The sequence below is a fragment of the Struthio camelus genome, chromosome 1 (assembly GCF_040807025.1).
Source record: "Struthio camelus isolate bStrCam1 chromosome 1, bStrCam1.hap1, whole genome shotgun sequence".
NCBI lineage: Eukaryota > Metazoa > Chordata > Aves > Struthioniformes > Struthionidae > Struthio > Struthio camelus.
Window position 1 is genome coordinate 100219768 of NC_090942.1, and position 18853 is coordinate 100238620.

Below are 18853 nucleotides of genomic sequence, written 5' to 3' on the forward strand. Positions count from 1 at the left end.
TAGTTCCTGCTTTCCCTGGCCTGTATCACCACATACCCTCTCTGGTTTCTCAGTTACTCTGCCTCCTGCTTTTCCTCTGTAGTTTTCAAGACTGTTTATTGCAACACCACAGTACACAGCCTACATATCCTCTCTTGTCAGTCACGCATTCCAGTATTCCTTTGTGCTTTAGCAAGATATTGGCTTCCTCAGTGATTTCTTGAAGCTGAGGTGTTCCTACGCTTCACTTATATGGCCCGTTCTTGTAGATCATTCTGAGAATATGATTATCTAGACTAATGCATTAATTCTAAGGAACCTTTCATTTTCTGTTCTAGGATCATTGCAGATAACCTAAAAGCTGTTCATACTAAAGTCTCCTCCATCTCCAAGACTTTTAATGTTTTCTTCCAGTCATTGTAATTGTCCTGGTGTGTGAAGTAATATGTCAGGAAAGGACGACATATGTTAAGCATAATCTTTTTGATCTAAATATCCAACTCTATCCTTACTGAACTGTCAAATTTTCTTTATAGTTACAAGCATCTTAATCCATGATCAATTAAGATATTCAAGAAATTCTTGTTTCTGGAACAAATGTATATTCTTACATTTCTTTGTAACTAGTAAAAATGCATTGTATCACCTGTTTAATGCGAACACTGTGATAAATATAACTGTTCTGTTGAAATTGCCATGGTCAAACTCTTTTCTAGTCCGAGCCTTTTCATGTCAATCCCACCACAACTGAAGTGGGGAATATCAGAGTGTCTTTTTTTGAATAGAGTTTTAGCTGATAGACATTGTAAACCTACAGCTGAAATCGTGCTAAGTCACAATTTGTGTGCAGAAATTTCAAACTGACCCAGTAGTTTTGGGCCTTGATCCAGCATGTCTTTGAGCATCCAACTTCAAAATTATTCAAGTATTTAATATATTACTGCCTCAGGACTTAATTTTTAGATTAGAGGCAGCATGGTCAAAATGTCCTTGCTTGGTTGCTGTCTTGCGCTCTTTCTCAGTAAATACTTTTATCGTGCCCAGGAGGCCATGATAAATGCTGATCAGTTACTTGGAGGCTGATGGGATTCTGAGTGTTGTTTCAGAGTTACGATATGTTTCTGCTCCTTTTTGCAGAGCCTGTCTGGCTAGCTAGTGTAACTTGCAGAGAAACACTTTAGCTATGGGATTCTCATTTTGCTCTGGTTCAGTCTTCAAAATACGATGCAAGTGGTAGTTCACCTCTTCATCTGACTACTTAAGCCTCTGTTTTTAAATTGCACATGCATAGTTTTTCACATATGAAACTTAATATATGAGGAAAGATATTTTGAGCTTGTCAGCAGGGAATATGCAGCTTACTAAGCTTTCTTGAATATAACTTTAAATGGAGAAAATGTTTCTATATAAACTGAGATTATCTCATCACAATTTTTTTATGACTGTTAATTAAAATGTGAGGAAATCCTTTAGAACAGATTTGTAGTTTTGAGACTTAGACTTAGCATGAGAGATCTGTTTTTATAGTTATGCCTTCTTATTAGTTTTGAGATCAGGATATATTTAAAATGCATGGCTATCAAATCCTAAGATGACTACTTCTTTGTGCTTGTAGATTAATTTGGTTATGGTCCCAGTTCTGTGCTGTTTGTGCCCCACTTCTTTTCAAAGAGATATTGTAATGGTTTATTGTAACTGCCATTTAAAATAAATTCTGAAAATAGTTTTAATTGGAGATTGTATTTTTTTTTCAATATTAACTTTTAGTGAAGCATGTTTTGCTGGATTACTGTGAGTAATGACCATTTAGGTTATTCCAGCTCCTTCTGGAAATCAATTTTCAGGAGCCTGGAAGACTAAAGTATGAGTGAAGGAGGGATCACCATCAAGAGATGTAATTCATTTAAAAAAAAAAAAAAAAAAGTCTTGACATAGTGGAAAACTGTAAAATCTTGGCTTAACGCTGAATGAAGTTGTGATAGGAAGCAAGACGTTTACTGGGAGAAAATGGAACTCGTGCTTAGGCTAAAGGAATAATGAGAGCAAAGATCTGAACTGAGTTAACAGATTCTTTTTGCCTTGCTCTAACCGTGCCTATAATATCATGACAACATGAATCTTTTAATAATTGACTCATTTATCATCTCAGACAGCAACTTGAAGTTGATTGGATGTAAACGGCAAAGAAAGTCAGAGTCCATCAGAAATGAATGCAGTGAGGATTTGAAGTCCTGTTACTTCTGCCTGTTTGTGTGAGTGACTCTTTGGGGAGCCTTGTGCTCTAGGCCAGCAGGAGCCTGTATGGAAAGGAAAGAGAGATGCCCTTCCTGTCTTCCTGTGCATCACTGAATACAGGCTTTCTTTTTGCTAAAGTTGTAGAGAGAGGGAACTATCAGATAAAGCATCAGGTAGAATAACTAGGGCTGATATACTATGCAAACTTTTTAAAGGAATATTTTGTTAGAGGGTAACACTGCTCAAGAATGCAATGTATGTTCTCATGACATTTTTCTACTAGCCCAAGCACTAAGATGTACTTATTCTAGCAAAACATACTGTCAAAAACAAAGCAAAGGAGAGGAGTGGGGAGGGATAGGGAGGGAGGATTGTTTGCTCTACTGGCAGTGATGCACACGCTGATACGAGCTGTGTTTATATTAGCAAAGTATTCAGATACAGCTAATTATTCAAAGTTTGTCTGCCAAACTGCCTCAGAGCTTATATTCCTTTTGCAGGTGTTGGAAGAAAAAACGGAATGGGAGGAGTCTCATCTTGCTAATGTTTAATAAGAGGAAATGCTGTGATGATAAAGGCGTTGTAGCTTTTATTTTTCTGTAAGCCATTTAGAGAAAAAGAACAAAAGTTGAGACAAAAAAATGAGAGGGAAAGGAGAAAATTTTTAAGAGAATAAGTGGATGAAAAAAGGGCTGCAGTGGGTTTTTGTGTGTCTTTTGAGAGAAAGTGATTGGAAGGAGGTAAACAGCTGTCTTTAGAGTTCAGTAGAAGCAGTATGGCTGCTCCCTCTTGTGTCCTCTCTTAGCTCTGGGTGCTCTTTAGTGCGATGGCAGCAGAAACTCTGCAAGTTTCTGAGATTTGCTGTGTTTTGGTCATGGGGATCTGGCTGGGAAAGGAGACTGTTTCTGGGACAATGATTAATGATTGCTTCTAACTCGGATTCCCTCTCAGAAAAGTGTTATGAAGTAGGGTTTTTTTTTTTATTTGCACTTTTCCACTGGGCAAAGGTTGAAAGCAAAACTGCAAATAAACGCTTAAAAGATGATTTTCCTGAAGTGACCTTCCTGTTCCTGTGGAGACTTTGCCTATAAAATGATCTTGATCAGGTACCTATTCATACAGACTGGTGGCTTCTGAAGTCATCTTTTATCTTAGACTAAATAACTCAAGCTAGACTTTTTTTTTTTCTCCTCTTACACATTCTTCAAGGCTGAGGTAGTGATGTTACTTGTTTTTTGCATATCACCTATGGAAAGCTCCTGTCTATTCAGAAAGTTCTGGGGGCAGCTAGCAGATTTTGGGGGCATTAGCATAGTTTTTTTTTTTTTTTTTTTCAATTTCTGTTTAAGAAAAATGGAAGAATTTTTTTCTAAAATGTTACACTTGTTTTTCTGTTCAGCTGGTATCAAAACTAAATAGTTTGAGGATTCCGCTACTTTGTTCTGGTGGCTGTCACAGGCTTGAGACCATGTTACTAGCTGTCTTTTAGCTGTGGAAGAGGAGTCCGTACACTCAGATGCTGCTTCAAGTGTACTTCAGTAACATTCTCAGAGAGAGAGGGTGAAGAGACTTTTTTAAACATTTCTTTGAATCCAAAAATTACAGATTTTGGAAATTATATCTTACATATATATTTTAAAAAGTTCTATGTGTTTCCATTTCCTTTGGAGCATTTTAAATTTTAGAGTGCAGAAATCTCTAAATATAACTGACTAGAGCAATCTGTATAGGAAACAGTTTGGTAAGCAAGTGTGCTGTACCAAAATAGGAGTGTTCCCCAGTGCATTAATATTCACGTGAGTAACTTTTGTGTATCATTTTGAGTAATATACCCAATAATAAGAAATGCACTGCAGTAGTCAAACCAATGAAGTCATGTGTGGCTATTTTAGTTCAGTCATTATTCATACCGGGAAAGTAGTCAATGAAGCAGATGTGGTGTTAGAAGAATGTTTCACATACAGCCTTTCCTACGAGTGCAATTGGATCTGTGCTAAAAGTATGAATCAGCTGCTACTTATCAGATGTTAGCAAATGGCTAATACAGTTTCATTTGTTGGAACTTATTAGCAAAGGTTACAAGCTATAATAATTTTTTGATAAATGCCTGTACATCACTTAGTGTATTCTAACACACTGTGTTTTAGGGAGGAGAGAAAGATGTTTTTCGTCTTTGAAGTCTTTCAGACTGGCTTATGAAAGCATGAGGATCAAGCCCTTCAATTTCCAAGCACACTTTTTATTCATCTCAGGACAAAGATGAGGGCATATACTTTCTCATTAATTAAACACTTGCTGATTTTTGCTTATAAGCATAGATTGCTTTCAGCTTTGTTTCTATGATGAAAAGCTGTATTTCTATGATGAAAAGCTAAACTTAAAGATCAAAGGTTTGCTTCCCTGCTCCCTTACTTTTTCCATGTCAGCTGTCAGAACCTCCTGATACAGGAGACAGCAGGTAAGGGTAACTTGTTCTTTTTTGTTTGTTTGATTTCTTCCCCCCCAACCTCGCCCCTGCCCCAACTTTTTTCACCAAGTATCTGAAACTCAGTGCAGAAGTTTATTGCTGGTGGTGTGCTCTGAATGCATTGTGTCAGAAAATTACAGCCTACCAATCATACCAGCCTATTTAAGACAATATTCCCTGTCCTTACACAAGATGTCATGTTTGTATTTTCTAAGTGTCATCTTATCAAATATTACTTTATTTTTGTTCAAGTATGATAGCACATTTATTTGCCTGTTGACTCTGTTCCCTGATTGTACTTTTGGAGGCTTTTGCAGACTTTGTTTCTGTTATTTTTCTGGTGAGTTGCAGCATGTTCCACCAGAGTTGTATACTCTCTGCATCACTTCCTTCATTGCAGTGTTTTGAAAATAGATCTTACATGTGGCATGTTTCTTTTTTCTTTTTTTTTTAAGTTCCTAATGTCTGAAACTGCAACTATCAGAAATGATCGGATAAAGTCTTTATGTGCACCAGACCATGCATAAGGACGTTATTTACCAGTAGGATATCTAATTCTTCTCAGTTACTTTGCTTAGGGCCAAAGTACTTCCTTTCTGGTGAAGACAGTGGTCTTTGACCTGAAATCTTTTTTCTTTTTTTTTTTTTTGATTCCTCCATGACCATTGTAAACTGTACTGAAATTGCTTACTATAATTGTTGAGCTTTTGATTTTTCTTTTAATTAACAAGAATTTTTTTTGCTTTATGTTAATTCAGAGTATATTCACTGCAATTACTTTTTTTTATGTTCAAGAATAGCTTTTATAGACAGTTAAGTTTCTTAATCGCAGGTTATTTTTTGCCTCCTGCTTTTCAAAGAGCCTTCCATTGGCAGCAGTCGGGCTCTTGCTAATTGTTTTCTGCCTCTACATGACCTTTATTTTTTTAAACTGTCTTTAATCAGTTTAAAGGCAGCAAAATTGAAGCTTCCTGACCACTCCTCTATTTTTAAAACTGATGGATAACTTCAGTGGGATGATCATTCCTTTGAAGCTTGTAAGACTTTGTTGCTTCCCAGCCTTGCACCAGGAGACCCAACTACCAGCTGCAGATTGCAACAGATATGAAAATGAAAGCATTTTCTAGGTATATTTACTGTCTTGATTAAACCAAGAAATGTTTATCCAACCAGAAACAGTGTTAGGAATAGCAACCTCTGCTAACCTTTCTGGCTTGATTCTCATTCAAGATTCAATGTCTGTTTTTAATCAGGCTATTTTTCCTCTGTTCTCCAAGATCATGCAAGTCCTCTCAAGTTGCCTGAACTTCCTGCACAAATTCCATCAGGAATCCACACACACAGATTCACAAATTATTTGCTGAGCAGGGAAATGCAAGGGGAGGTGAGTTTCTTCTGGCAGTGGTTTCCCAGGGTGCAAGGATCCCTAAATGAGCACAGAGCATTAGTGTGGTAAGATGGTAGTGGTATTAGTGTAATACTGTACTAGAATTGATTTGTAGAGGTGCTGCACAGCTGCATTGTTAATGAGGTGAATTTACATCTAATTCTGTTACTAGCTTTTTCAACTTCAGCACAGAGATGTCTGAGCTGTAGAGAATTGGCTTTAGAGGTCAGAGACATTTAGGGCTCTTTTTTCAAAATCCTGTATGAATAGGAGGAAGAAACCAGAATCAGATCTGCCATATGCAGACCTCCTAGGAGGCTTTTGGCAATTACTGTAGTTTAGCATCTCCGCCTCTTTGTTCGGTAGGAATGTTCCTCTAGCAAACACTAGTGCTGCTACTAAAGCAGCTGATGAAACAATGACTGGCAGGCCCACTTCTGAGCAGGTAGAGAACTAGGTGGAAATGGCTATTGTTGCCTGAAATAATAGAATTGGAGAAGATACAACTTATGTCCAGTATGCTGGATGGAAATACATTAAGGTGCCTGTGAAGGACTCTAGTAATAGATGAAAGGACAACTTATGTGAAGATGGAAAAGCTAAGTGAAAGGTGAAGGAAAAGCAAAGCAGAAGGGAGTAAAGGCTATTTTAGAACTTAAAAAAAAAAAAATCCTACCAGGATTAAGCTGTAAAAATCAGAAATGGTTTCTTTGCTTTCTAGATTATATTTTGCACAGCTTAAAAATGATATAACTGTACTTCATTTGTTATGTCTATCAATAATTGAGTCTGCGGTTAAGTGTTTTATTACCAATAAACCCTTGTGATTCAGTGTAGTGAATATTATTAAAGGCCATTTTTCATTATGAATTTCTGCTGATGATCGGTTATGAAAGCTATTTTTAATTTAAAAATCAATGACATGAAGCATTTTGGCAATTCATTTTTTTTCAGAATACTGTATAATGTAGATGTTCCAAACATCACACCATCTCCATTTCTTGTCTCTCTTAAGAAACAGAGCAAGCTTTTTAAACTTTAAATGTGGGTTATGCAGAAGGCATGCTGACTGAATGTGTTCTGTACTCTCTCTCATATGTTACTATGTGCAGGTTCTTTATTTTGCTTTATTCCCCAAAAGCTAACCACCACCTCTTTTTTTTGTCCTTCCTTTGGGATGTGAGCTAATTGGAATTAGGAGAGTCCATCAGAGCATATCTCATGATGGATGCTTTACAAACAATTGAATGGCCAGCTAAACTGCTTAGGATAGGAGAGTCATACACCTTAACAGGATGATTCAATTACAAAAAAAAAAAAAAAAAACACAACCTTCTGGTTGCTAATTTATTTGTTTTTCCAAACATTCCATTTATTTTGACATTAATGTCCTAGCCTTAAAATAAGGAGCTAGTGTTCTCACGTCTGTTTCTTTTCAGACTTCCATTTTTAATTTTCCCATGGCTTTATGGAATAGACGTAAGGTCTCAAAATATGAAAAACAAGTTAATTGGCAAGAAAAATGAGCTTATGGTCTACCAGTGACAGTCTGACTTGATACTTTCCAGATCACTACCATTTGATAAAATTTGGAATGGCTATTGAAGAAAGAAGATGCAACTAGAGGAAAAACAATCTTAGAGGAAGGAAACCTACTTCAGGTTTCCTAGGTGTAGTATAACATGGATCTTTTAAGTATAACTGAAATGCAGATATTGTTTTCATCTTTAAATTTTCATTTGGAGGAAGGTCCCTTTTTGGGTCATGCTGAAGTAGCTTTGCCATTTCAGAAGAACAAATTGGAACTGGTAAATAGAACAGTAAGTTGCACCACGGAATTTTATCCTTTAGTCTGTTGTTGTTGAACTTTCTGATCCACTTGTCTATTTTGTGCTTTAATATTTTGATAGCATGGCAAAGGTACAATGACAGAAGGAAAAATCTAAATGCTTAAGCTCAAGAGCTCTACCAGAAAAAAGCATTTGGTGTGGACGCAGTTGTGAAAGGGTTTTGCTGGCATTATACCTAATACTAATTTCTAACTGATAAAACTGTCTCCACTGGGGAAGGTTTGCTATGGCTGTGTTCACAGACTCTCACCTAGGCTGGGTGTGATGTGCTTTGCAATGTGCTTTTCTGTGCTTGATTTTTTTAGATGTTGGGGCAGGGGGGAGGGCAGCCTGTTGCAACTCTCCTGCCAGGTGTAGCCATTCTTCTCCTTCAGTGATCATTTCTATTAGCTTGTGTCAGAGTTTGATCATAAGGTTTGAACATATTGAGCCATGAACAGTAGTTATGAAGGACTGTTATTCACTTTCTGGTCAAAAGTGGCTGGTCTGACTGGATGACAGCCAAGGTGCATTAGGCTAAGGTGGAGCTTTATTATGCAGGTTGGAGCTTCTCAGCAGTTCCAGTAGTCTTCCTTGGACAAAATGACCACCTCTGTTATAATGCATATTGCGTAATGACTGAAAATCTTATCAGTCTGTTGCTCTTTCATATTGCTGTGAAAAGCCATGAAGGGATCTCTGTCTTTAAAGCAGGCACAGCAGCCTGTTACTTGACTGGAGAATATTTGTTTGAATGAGAGTAGGGAGTTAACTTCCCTTTCTCCTAAGTTTATGGATTACTAATGACTTGTTTCTAGAATAACCATGTTCCTTCTCTTGTAGTGCCTCTGATTTAAATTGTTAGTGATAGGACAACAAGTAAGGCACGATGGCAAAATACTTTGGTAATTTTTCTCTATCAGTTCATGAGAGCTGGAAGATTATTTCCATTATTTCCATTATTTTCATACTTGTAAGAGATTGCACAAACTGAGGACAGATGAGCCTAAATTCTATTTCAGCCCTCATTGGAGTTTCTCAGAGATCTTCTAAATGCCATGTTTGGGATAGGTCTTTCTGGAATAATTCCTTAAGTAATTTCTGAGTAAGTAGTGTAGAAGTTACTTTATCTGCACGTTTTTAGATGTTGCTGTTCTGTTTTAGTATTTCTACAATATCAAAGAGTAGAAACCTGCATTTGATCAAAAGGTAATTTTCCATGATTTCTGTTTGGTTTATTTTTACTTGAGTAATGTCAGTTGTGTTTGGTTGTGTAATAGGGATCTATTGCAAGAAAATGATCAGAGGAGAAGAAATTTAGCTTCAAATCTAGCTTTCCCCTCCCCCTTAGAATAATTTACGTAAATGTTTGGGGAAGGAGGCAGGGCTATTACAAAAGTTCATTAACTTCACTGTTGTCTGCCGTTGTCCAACGGGTAGTTTTTTGTGGGACAAGAATACATTTATGAGCTGCTTTTTTGAATGCTAATAGCAAGACAGGTGTATAAAAACTGACCTCATTCATTGTGTTCTTCATCTAGTGCTTCCACAACCTTTGAAGAAGTAGATGTGTTTTGGCCATGTTAATGAAACTAGCCTATACGTATTACAGTATGGTAGAAACATTTTAACAAAGGAAAAACAGTTGGCATAGCAATGGTTTCTGCATAGACGTAGTCGGTCTCTTAACGTCCTGAGCCTTTTTCCTCCTGAGGAATAACTTGTTGCAAAAGCTGGACCTGATACTTTGAAGATGCTTGTTCTTAGTAGCATGCTTATGTTTCAGACACTTGGCAGTTTTCCACAGTTTGAGGAACAAGTGCCTGACATTTTTTTCCTCTTTTTTCTCTCCTGCCTTACCTTTCTTTTCCCCACTCCTCCCCTTTTGCCCCCACCCCCAACATGCACAATCTAGCGCTCTTAATCCTCTTTTTCAATATAGCTCTTTTATAGCTTTGCCTCATCAGGTGAGGTAATGAAGAGACACATCAGGCTCCTCTCAGATGCAGTTTCCAGCTAATTGTGTGCTCTTGAATTCTCCTCTTAAGAGAATTCTTCTGAGATGGACTACATGTCCTTTCACAGGCCATTTTCAAAAGCAGCTTTGAGTGATTTAAGCACTAAGGAAACTATCCAGTACCTTCTCTTGCTTTAATTCATGTACTCACCGGGAAAGTAGGACATTCTAATTACACCTCTTCACCTAGAAGGTCATATTAGGACCTCTTCCAATTAAGTTGTCTACATTGATTAAAATTTTTTTTTCAGATTTTTATTTGATGTACTCCCTTTGGAGTCATTGCTAAGTTTCAAAAAGTGAAGAAAAATAAATTTCTTCATTTTAATTTAGCGTTCTTCCAAAACTACTTTGTCGAAGTGCAGTTCTCTTTTATTGTAGACATTAGTATCTGTAGTGAAAGGTGATGTGTAGCTTCTGACAACTGAAACCAAATCACCTCACCCATTTAGATTATTTTTTTTTAAGTACCAGTAAGAGCTTGTCTTAATCTTAGTTCCTTTTACTGACATTTTTTTTAAAGAACGTATTCAACTTTAATAGCAGCATGTATCATTATAGTGGAATAATCCATGCCAAAATGTTAGTTAAGTGTGACCTTTACAAATGCTGTTCTGTTGTTGTTTTGGGTTGGTTTGTTTGTTTGTTTTTGTCGCTGTTTAAGATCCGTGCTAAATAAACAAGGAAGTCCCTGAGAGCTTTTCCTACTGGCTAACTAATTCTGTCACATCATAGGATGGCAACTTTGCCACTGAAACCACTGTAGCCCAATATCTACTTTGCGTGGTGTTCATGTAACTTCTCTATTATAAAAAAAAAAAAAAAAATACTGAAGTTCTGTACTGATGTAAATGACTTTAAATTAGTACAGTTACTTTAGTCTCTTCCAGCATAGCATGTGAAAGCTGGCCTTTAGTGTTTTTTTTAGTGTTTAGAGCTGAATTGCCTGTCCTAATATGTTTAAGGAAAAAAAAGCTTCAGTGACTGTAGAAGCTTAGTGTGTTTGTTTAGGACTGATCACTGTACTTTGTTCTGCCCCTGTGTTCTCATGAACATTTGCTTTTGTTTTGTTTGTCAGAAGTTTTACTAGGCTAATTCTTAAAGTGCTGTGTTGTCCCTCACATATCACTGGATATGATAGATGCTCCCTAAGTGCTGTGTTAACACATTCTTTATTGATGTTTACAACAAGCAAGTATATATTTAAGCAAGCATTGTTAGAAGAAAAAGTAAAATAAAGCTAAGCACAAGAGATCTTTATGAATTATTGTATGCTTTCAAAAGTATTATGCTTAGCTTAATACACACTTTAATTCTTCAGAAAGCTCCTAAACAAAAGGTACGGTGCAATAAACTGCAGTGAATTCCTTCATCTCTTCCCATTTAGTTTGCATATATCACAGCATCTCAAGCTTTTCTGCTGATGTTTTTAATATCAAAAAGGTATGAACAGGTTATGGAGGCATGGGAAAAAATGCAAACTGCTGTAGTGAGAAACACATGAAAATTTGTGATAGGTCACAAAAGCAGAGTAATGAGTTTATATTTGCACCAAGAAAAGACAATGAAAAAGTATGGAGAATGTCTCTCTCTATAGTACATCCATGAAACTGTTTCTCTTATGCCAATGAAGATTTATAGGCCAAACAGTATATTTAATTGCTGAACAAGGAATCTGGACCATGTAAAAAATTTTCTCCATCCAAGTATAATTCGATACAGAGCTCACGTTTGCTCTGGAGTTGTTAGATTGGTGATGGCATTTGGTACATAAGCCTGTCCTTTTAAAGTCATTCACTGAAATGCCTTCCCTTCCCCACCCCCGATTTTTGTAGTTTGCAGGCTGCAGCAGCTTATTTTACACTTTCTGCGGAAGACGATGTTTTGAATCAAGCTCTTAAAAAACATATTTTTTTATTGCCCATATAGCCCCATTTTGCCCAAGTTAAATGGAAGACTGCACTTACCATTTACATAAGCTAAACTGTCAATAAACCTTGGTGAAGATTAAAACTAAATTTAGGCTCATGATGCATAGACGAATGTTATCCATTCAGCTGCAGTGCAGAGTTTCTTGCTTGCTTATCTGTTTTACATTTAACCTTTGGTCTTTGAAAATCTGCAAAGCTGTAACACAAGGCTTCTGTAGCCTTATGTTAGCCTCAGCTAATATATATTTTAAGCTCTTTAAATTCGATCTTTGCATAACATTGTGAACAGAAGTAAGATGACTGTGTGTAAAGAGAGATGCATGTATTTTGTTTTTAGTTCAGGTGGCTAGTCCTTTTTGAAACAAAATGAATTGACTACTTTATGCTTCCAAAACAAGATCATATGCCTTTCAGGCTGTTGAACTTTAAGCAAGAGTTACACCTGGTGAAATCTACTCGCCTGTGAGTGTGTGACATCAAAGAAGATTCTCAGATTTTTCTGTCTCAAAGGGCGATAATGGATTATTTGAAGTTACTGCAGTAACCTCAGACCTAGGTTTGTAACCGTCAAAGCACGTGATAACGCTTTGTGAAAGCTCTGCTGCCTCTGGCTGAAGTGGACTTCCCAACAGATCAGTAGTGCTGATGCGGGCAAGTCTCTGAAGTCCTCACTGAAGAGGAAGGAAGAAGTATTCCCCTTGAGAGGAATGATTTTCTGTGGACCAGCCAGCCATATGACGTTTGGAAAGATCTGCTTGCTGTTGTGCTCTGGGGCATCTACTAGAAATGGTGATATGGGTAACACTTCTACATGTTTGGGCCCCTCAAGTGTGGCACTGAATTGTTAGGCAGCTGGGGGACAGTTTTGTATGTCAAACAGCTGCTGCAAAGGATGCTCAATTTTGTGCAAGGGCTAAGCTTTTGAAAATGTTAGGACTTAGATGCCCAAGGAAATGATTATTTGAAGACCTTCCACCCTTTATTTAAAATCACCCTTTATTTAAAATTCGAAAGGTATTTACAAAAGCTAAGAGTAAAAGAAAGAAGAGTAAAAGCTGCTGTGGTTCCGGTTAAGAATTTCTTCTAATCTTTCAACTACCTGTAGTCATATCATGAATATCAGTCCACGATCATCATTCTGTGCTGACATCTAGGATTACAATTATTTCACTTTTTGAGAATGAATAAGAGGGAAAAACTCTGTATAGAAAGTGACAGAAAAGGTAATGCCTGTGTTTCTATAGAATTTCTTTAAAAATTGTGTAGAACAAAATCCCAGACCTCTGATCTGTCTGCTTTTTATTGGTTATTTTAATTTGGCATATACCTCAAGGACAATGAAGTCTAATTTGCATCTGCTTCTTGTCAGCTTTTTTTCTGTCTACATAAAAATGAAGATACGTAAGTATAGAAAGTATCTATATCAACAATTTGCCAACTGCCTTGTTAAAATTGAATTAGTGTCTCAGACTGCATTTGTGCTTTAGCTCGTTTAATTTGCATTTGAATGAACAAGTAGAAACTTTGAATTGGATGCTCAATTAGAAAGCACTAGGCAGGTACATTCTTCCTTACTACAGCCTCCAGAGACAGATTGTTTATCTGTATAAGCAAAAGATCTACGATTTTTTTTCTTTTGAATCTTAGATTTATATTTAAAAGTTGTTAGGATTTTTTTCCTACTGACCTCTAATCTAGGATTTCCAGTCTTAGAAATTAGGAATCTATTTCAGAGGTGCTGCTTTTCTTTTTTCATTGGCATGGAGAATAGCAGGTTTGATATCCTACCTCTTAATTGTCTTGAAAAACACTAGTGTCCAGTACGTGTACAAATTAACCAGAGATGGTGGCACTGATGCATGCCAATCCACAGAAGAGAAATGCATTAGAATTGCTCCAACTGAGCAGAAGAAATACAACTGAGCTCTGCTCCAACTGAGCAGAACACTTAGAAAATGCATAAAAACGAGTATGGAATTTGGAAGTTGGTGTAATATCACTTTTTTGGAAGAAACCTTACAACTTGGCAGCACTGGCACTGTCATTGCGGGTGGAAGATGCAGGCAGATAAATGCTTACTGTTAAACTGGCTGATGAAATGCTATGAAATGTGTTTAAAAAAAAAAAAAACCTTTTTTTTCAGAAACTTATTTCAAGATAGAGTGGAAAATAGAAAAGGAGGAGGAGAGGGCAGAGTAGGGAGCATTACCAAAGATAAATCCACATGTTCTGAGACTGGTAGTGCATCCAGTGTCAAGTGCTGAAAGTACTAGGGTAGAAGACATATAACATGCTCCTGACACACTATAATGGTTCTACTTGAAGCGGTAGACTAGTGTATGTTATTATAGGCCCACTAAATTTAGAGGGTACCGACAGATAATTTCAGTAAGAAAATTGGGCCTGGCAGAGCAGTAAGATACAGAAACAGTTTGTGTGTATGTGTGGTTTTGTTTTGTTTTGTTTTTTCAGATGTGTACTAAAGGATAAGGGACTAGGCAGCAAAAAGTTCCATATAGGTAATCTGTTAGAAGTTCAGCAGGCTAGGAAATGGAAGTAGTCTCAGAGGAGTCTTATATTTCCAGTTCAAACGTCTACTGCTAATTTCAGGCTAGAGGGCATAGCATGTTCAGGGTAAGCAGGTGGTTTATAACCACACTGGAATTTGCTTAGGGAAGATTTATAGGGACATTAACAAGAAAGAGATATGCACTTAAGAACTTAAGCCTGGAAGAGACATCTTGGGTCACTAAGTCCAGGCCAATATTGTCACAGGCAGTCGAATCATATAAATTCCATTTATAAAATGACTGACTCCTTTTTTTTTTTAAAAAAACTGATCAAATTTTCTTTCTTTCAGAAGGCTAAGAAGCATCTGAATCTCAGAATGGAATATTAATATATTAAAGCTTTGTGCCTGTATTAAACTTGAGCTTAAAGAGGTCTGTCTGATAAGCTAGCAGAAAAGATATTTTACTTTCTCTTAGTCTCCTTTTCTATGGCAGACTCTCTATTCCTGCCAGGAAACGTTCTTTTTACCTATTGTAGTTAAAACAGGGCTTCTTTGAAAATGCTTTAACAGAACTGTGCTGTTTAGATGGTCATTGCACAATGATGCCTGTGTCTGGGGAGATGAGGTATTATTTAGGTTCCTATTTCTGTTTGCATTGTTTCCATTGAGTGTAAGCCTATAGTTGCTGTGTCATCTGTTATATCTAGGTTGGTATGCTCTTACAGCACTTCTGAATGAGACACTCCTGAGACCTTGCATTTCTACACTTTTTGTCCTATTTCTATTACTCTACTCCTAAGGACATCCCAGATTTTTGTGTGTGATGTTCTGATCCTTTCTTCTGATGATAATGTCTCTCCACTGTGCTCAGCCTGTAGGTCTTATTGGTACATTGCAAAGATTACTTTTATTGCAGTTTTCATCAATAAAAACTTTTGGTTTCAAGAGAGATGTTTTAAGAAGTTTTCTGATAATCTCTCATTTATAGGAAAGGAAGCTTAAGCACACTGTGGAATTAACATGATATTTGCCACTATGAAAATATGCTTTAAGAATGAGCATAGGGACTAGAGCTGTTGACTTCATTATAAATTGTGCAATGCTATTGTCTTGGCTAATAATTGATATAAACTGAGAACTTAGTTTTCTGCTTCAGGATCTTTCTGCATGCATATTTAACTCTGGAAGATTACTTTGTTCTTCTGGTAGTAGATGCTCTCCAGCATAGGTACCAGTCTAGTGTTTGATGGGGACTGGGATGGATTATTTCATAAGAGGACAAAAAGGGTATGAAAATGTCAAGAACATAGCGAGATGGGTGTGGTGGGAACACCCATCTCGTTGGGAAATGCCAAAGTACAGATATTTGTAAGTTCCTGAAGGTGATGGACTTTATTTTAAAGATTTAGCCATATCTACTTTAAGTAATTTTTTTTTCCTATAGCTCTGCAGAGTTGAACCTAGTTCAGTTGTAAACTTTTCCTGTTTGCCTGCAAATTAATTGAATATTCAATTTGCTGACTTCGGAATCTATTCTAGAAGATCTTCCTGCTTGCCCATCCTCTCTTGTGTTAGCTCCCTTGTAGACTTGGTCCAATTGAAAGCTTTGTATTCGACTTGTATTTATAGCTCATCCTCAGCTATATGCTTACTACAACTGATTCAAAGGATCATATGAAACTACAGCTGGTTTGGGGGAGGAGGAAAGGGCAGGGTTATCCTTTAAGTACCCGTGATGCCTTAGAAACTTTAGGACATGATTCAGCTGACTGTCCTTGATGTTATGTCCAAGACGATTTTCTTTTATTTCTGCTCCTTGAGAGTAAGAGAGGAGTTCATATGCTGGGCAGTAGAAAGTATGGGGAAGTTTGAGACAAAGAGCATCAAGGAATAATAAAGATAAAAGTGTAATCATTTTTTTTACAGCTTTTCAAAAGTAGGAGATTTTCATTGCTTGGTCTATATCAGTAACGCTTTTTTTGTCAATTATATTGAAGGATAAAATTAATGCACAAATGTTTTTAGAATGTAAATCCAATAGAAAGAGTAAGATAGAGAAAGAGAAGAGGCAAATCAGAGGAGAAGGTATATGAGAATGGTGAAAAGTGCCACCTGAGGAGCCAGTGCTCTATATGATATGATTTTCTATACATGTTTTCTCATAAATGTCAGATCTGCTGATTTCAAAGTCATACAACATTTTACAAGACATGAGAAGGAATTTAAGCTCTCTGTAGGTTCTGACTTTCTCCTATCTTCTGACTCTAGTGAAGACACCAAATTTGATCCTTCTGGTGTCTCAGCAATGCTTCTGTGAGAAGATGGGCTTTTTTTGTATACCTTCAACTTTCCCCACTCGCACCTTAAAAAACCAACCAAACAAAAAAAAAAAAGCAGGTTTCCTTTGCTGCTGAGTAACTGAACCTTGAGAGAACGTAGTAATAAAATATTGATGTGGTGAGATACTGAGTGGTTACATGATTTACCACAAGGAGGCAGGACTGAAGAATGTCAGGTTTCCTGAGAATTTACTTAATCTTTTTTTCAGAAGTCTGATTGCAAGTATCGGTTGTAGTTGCCCTTTACCTTTTAAGGAGGGGGAATATTTGAGAGAATAATAGCTTTAAAAGAATGTGGAAGAATAGTGACTCTCAACCAGCATCTTGTGAACAGAATGATCCTGAGCATTTTTCCCTTGATATTTAGTCTATTCACCAATTATTTCATGCTCAGTGTTACTGAGAATAAGCAGTTATTTTTCTGAATGCCAGTAAAGCAATGTCCTGCTATTTCTCATTCAGCTGGAAGAAAGGTTGCTCATTTTGTGCACTGGTGAACCAACATGAGGAGCTAATTCCAAACAGCTTTGGTCTACTCCCTTATAATTATGAAATTAGGACTAATGGCATTCCCTTTCTTAATATGCATAATTTCTAGCCACTTGCCAGTTAGTGTAAATGCAGTTATCAAGTGAAAGGAAGGAAAAAAGTCCTCTCTGCTAATTGATTTTAATAGTGAATATGCGTAATTCTTTGGAATGATGACTTTATGCAATGCCATTTTTGAAAGGTACGAGACTCATGTTAGCTTTAGCTTTGCCTATCAGTAGTTTATTGCAAAATATTTGTTTTGTATGCCCTTTCTTTTAAAAGATTATTGGAAAAGTTAGCTGAACCCAGTTGATTTTAATGGCATCATAAATTCCAAAGGAGATAATTTCTTCCTCTGATTTTCTAAGGAAACATTACAGTAATGGTGGTACAAGTCTTAGTGCTTTGGAGTTAGATGTTTGACTTTTGAGTTAGCAATAAAAGCTCTTTTTTTCATAAAACAAAGCAATATGGAAGATCAAAACAAGACAAGTAGAATGTCCTGCCTCTATATTCATTCCTTTTTAGCAGAAGGAAGTGGGTGGTGATACGATAAAACACAAGGTGACTGGGGATGGTTGGTAGTCCTGAAATCAGCCTCCCTGGTTATGAAACCTAACTTCCTGCAGTAGTAGACAGTGGCAGCCTATGCATATAGTATTTTTCCTATAAATCAAACTATGTGGAGGCATGGGAGTGCTGATCTGGTTTATTGTAACTTGTTTAGTGTTTTATTTTTATTTCTTTTTCTTTTTAAATGATAAAACCCTGGAGAAGTGTAGAAATATTTTGAATATTGCTGTATGGAGTGGGGAAGTGTCAAATATCACTCTTCGTAAGTAGAGACCCTGTAAAATGGGGGGGGGGGGGGTATGTTTTTTTTTTTTTTCCCAACAACAATTTAAGAAAAAAGTTAGGATAGAAAAGCCTACAGAAGGGGGGGGGGGAACATCCTCAAAGCTCAGTCTTTTACATCTAAATACTGAGCTGTAACATGAATTTCCAGTTTTCAGGGCTAGCTGATAAATTCAGTTTTGGCTGTTTAGCCTATGTGGACAGCTGAAATAAAACTTCATGAGATGAAGAAAAGACTGAGGATTAATTTGAAATCAAATCTACCTTTAAAGTAAGTGTAGATGTCAATAGGCCCAGCTTCCAAAACTGTGTTAAAATAGAAGAAAAAACCTGAAAGACTTAAAAGCGGAAAAAATCTTGCATTCATGTTAAACATGAAGGAGAATTTGTTGAGAAGTATCCTCCAACTACTGAGACTATAAATTGTATTCTTGTAACAGCCTCTTCCTACACAAGAAAAAGTAGCATATCTTTTCTTCCTTTTCCTGCTCCTACCTTGTGTAGGAGGGTCATGTAAGGAAAAGACAACTGAAGTGATCAGACAGAGCAGCGGAAAGCATACTTCACACAACCGTGTTAAGAATCTACTAAAAAGAATGTATCTGTGTAATTGAAGAGTTTGGGCTTTATCTCTCTGACCCAGAAACTTGAAAAACTTTTTTCCATGAAAATACGAACTGATGGACAAGAAATGATAGACTTGTTTGTGATCAAAACCAAAGTAAATTGATTTCACAAAGCAGGAAATGCTGAACAATTCAGCAGTTAAGA

At 36.8% G+C, this 18853-nt stretch overlaps 1 protein-coding gene across 13 annotated transcripts in view; it reads left to right on the forward strand.

Moving 5' to 3' along the window:
* Positions 1 to 18853, forward strand: part of ALCAM (activated leukocyte cell adhesion molecule) — a 128134-nt gene that overhangs the window by 13577 nt on the left and 95704 nt on the right. The window contains exon 1 of one of the 13 annotated variants that reach the window (XM_009675096.2): positions 12029 to 13068. The exons of 11 other annotated variants lie outside the window; for them this stretch is intronic. In XM_009675096.2, the coding sequence (XP_009673391.1) occupies positions 13026 to 13068 (43 nt within the window). In that variant the 5' untranslated portion in view covers positions 12029 to 13025. Of the gene's footprint in view, positions 1 to 12028; positions 13069 to 18853 lie in introns of those variants that run through there. One more of the 13 variants, XM_068907502.1, reaches the window with a different exon arrangement.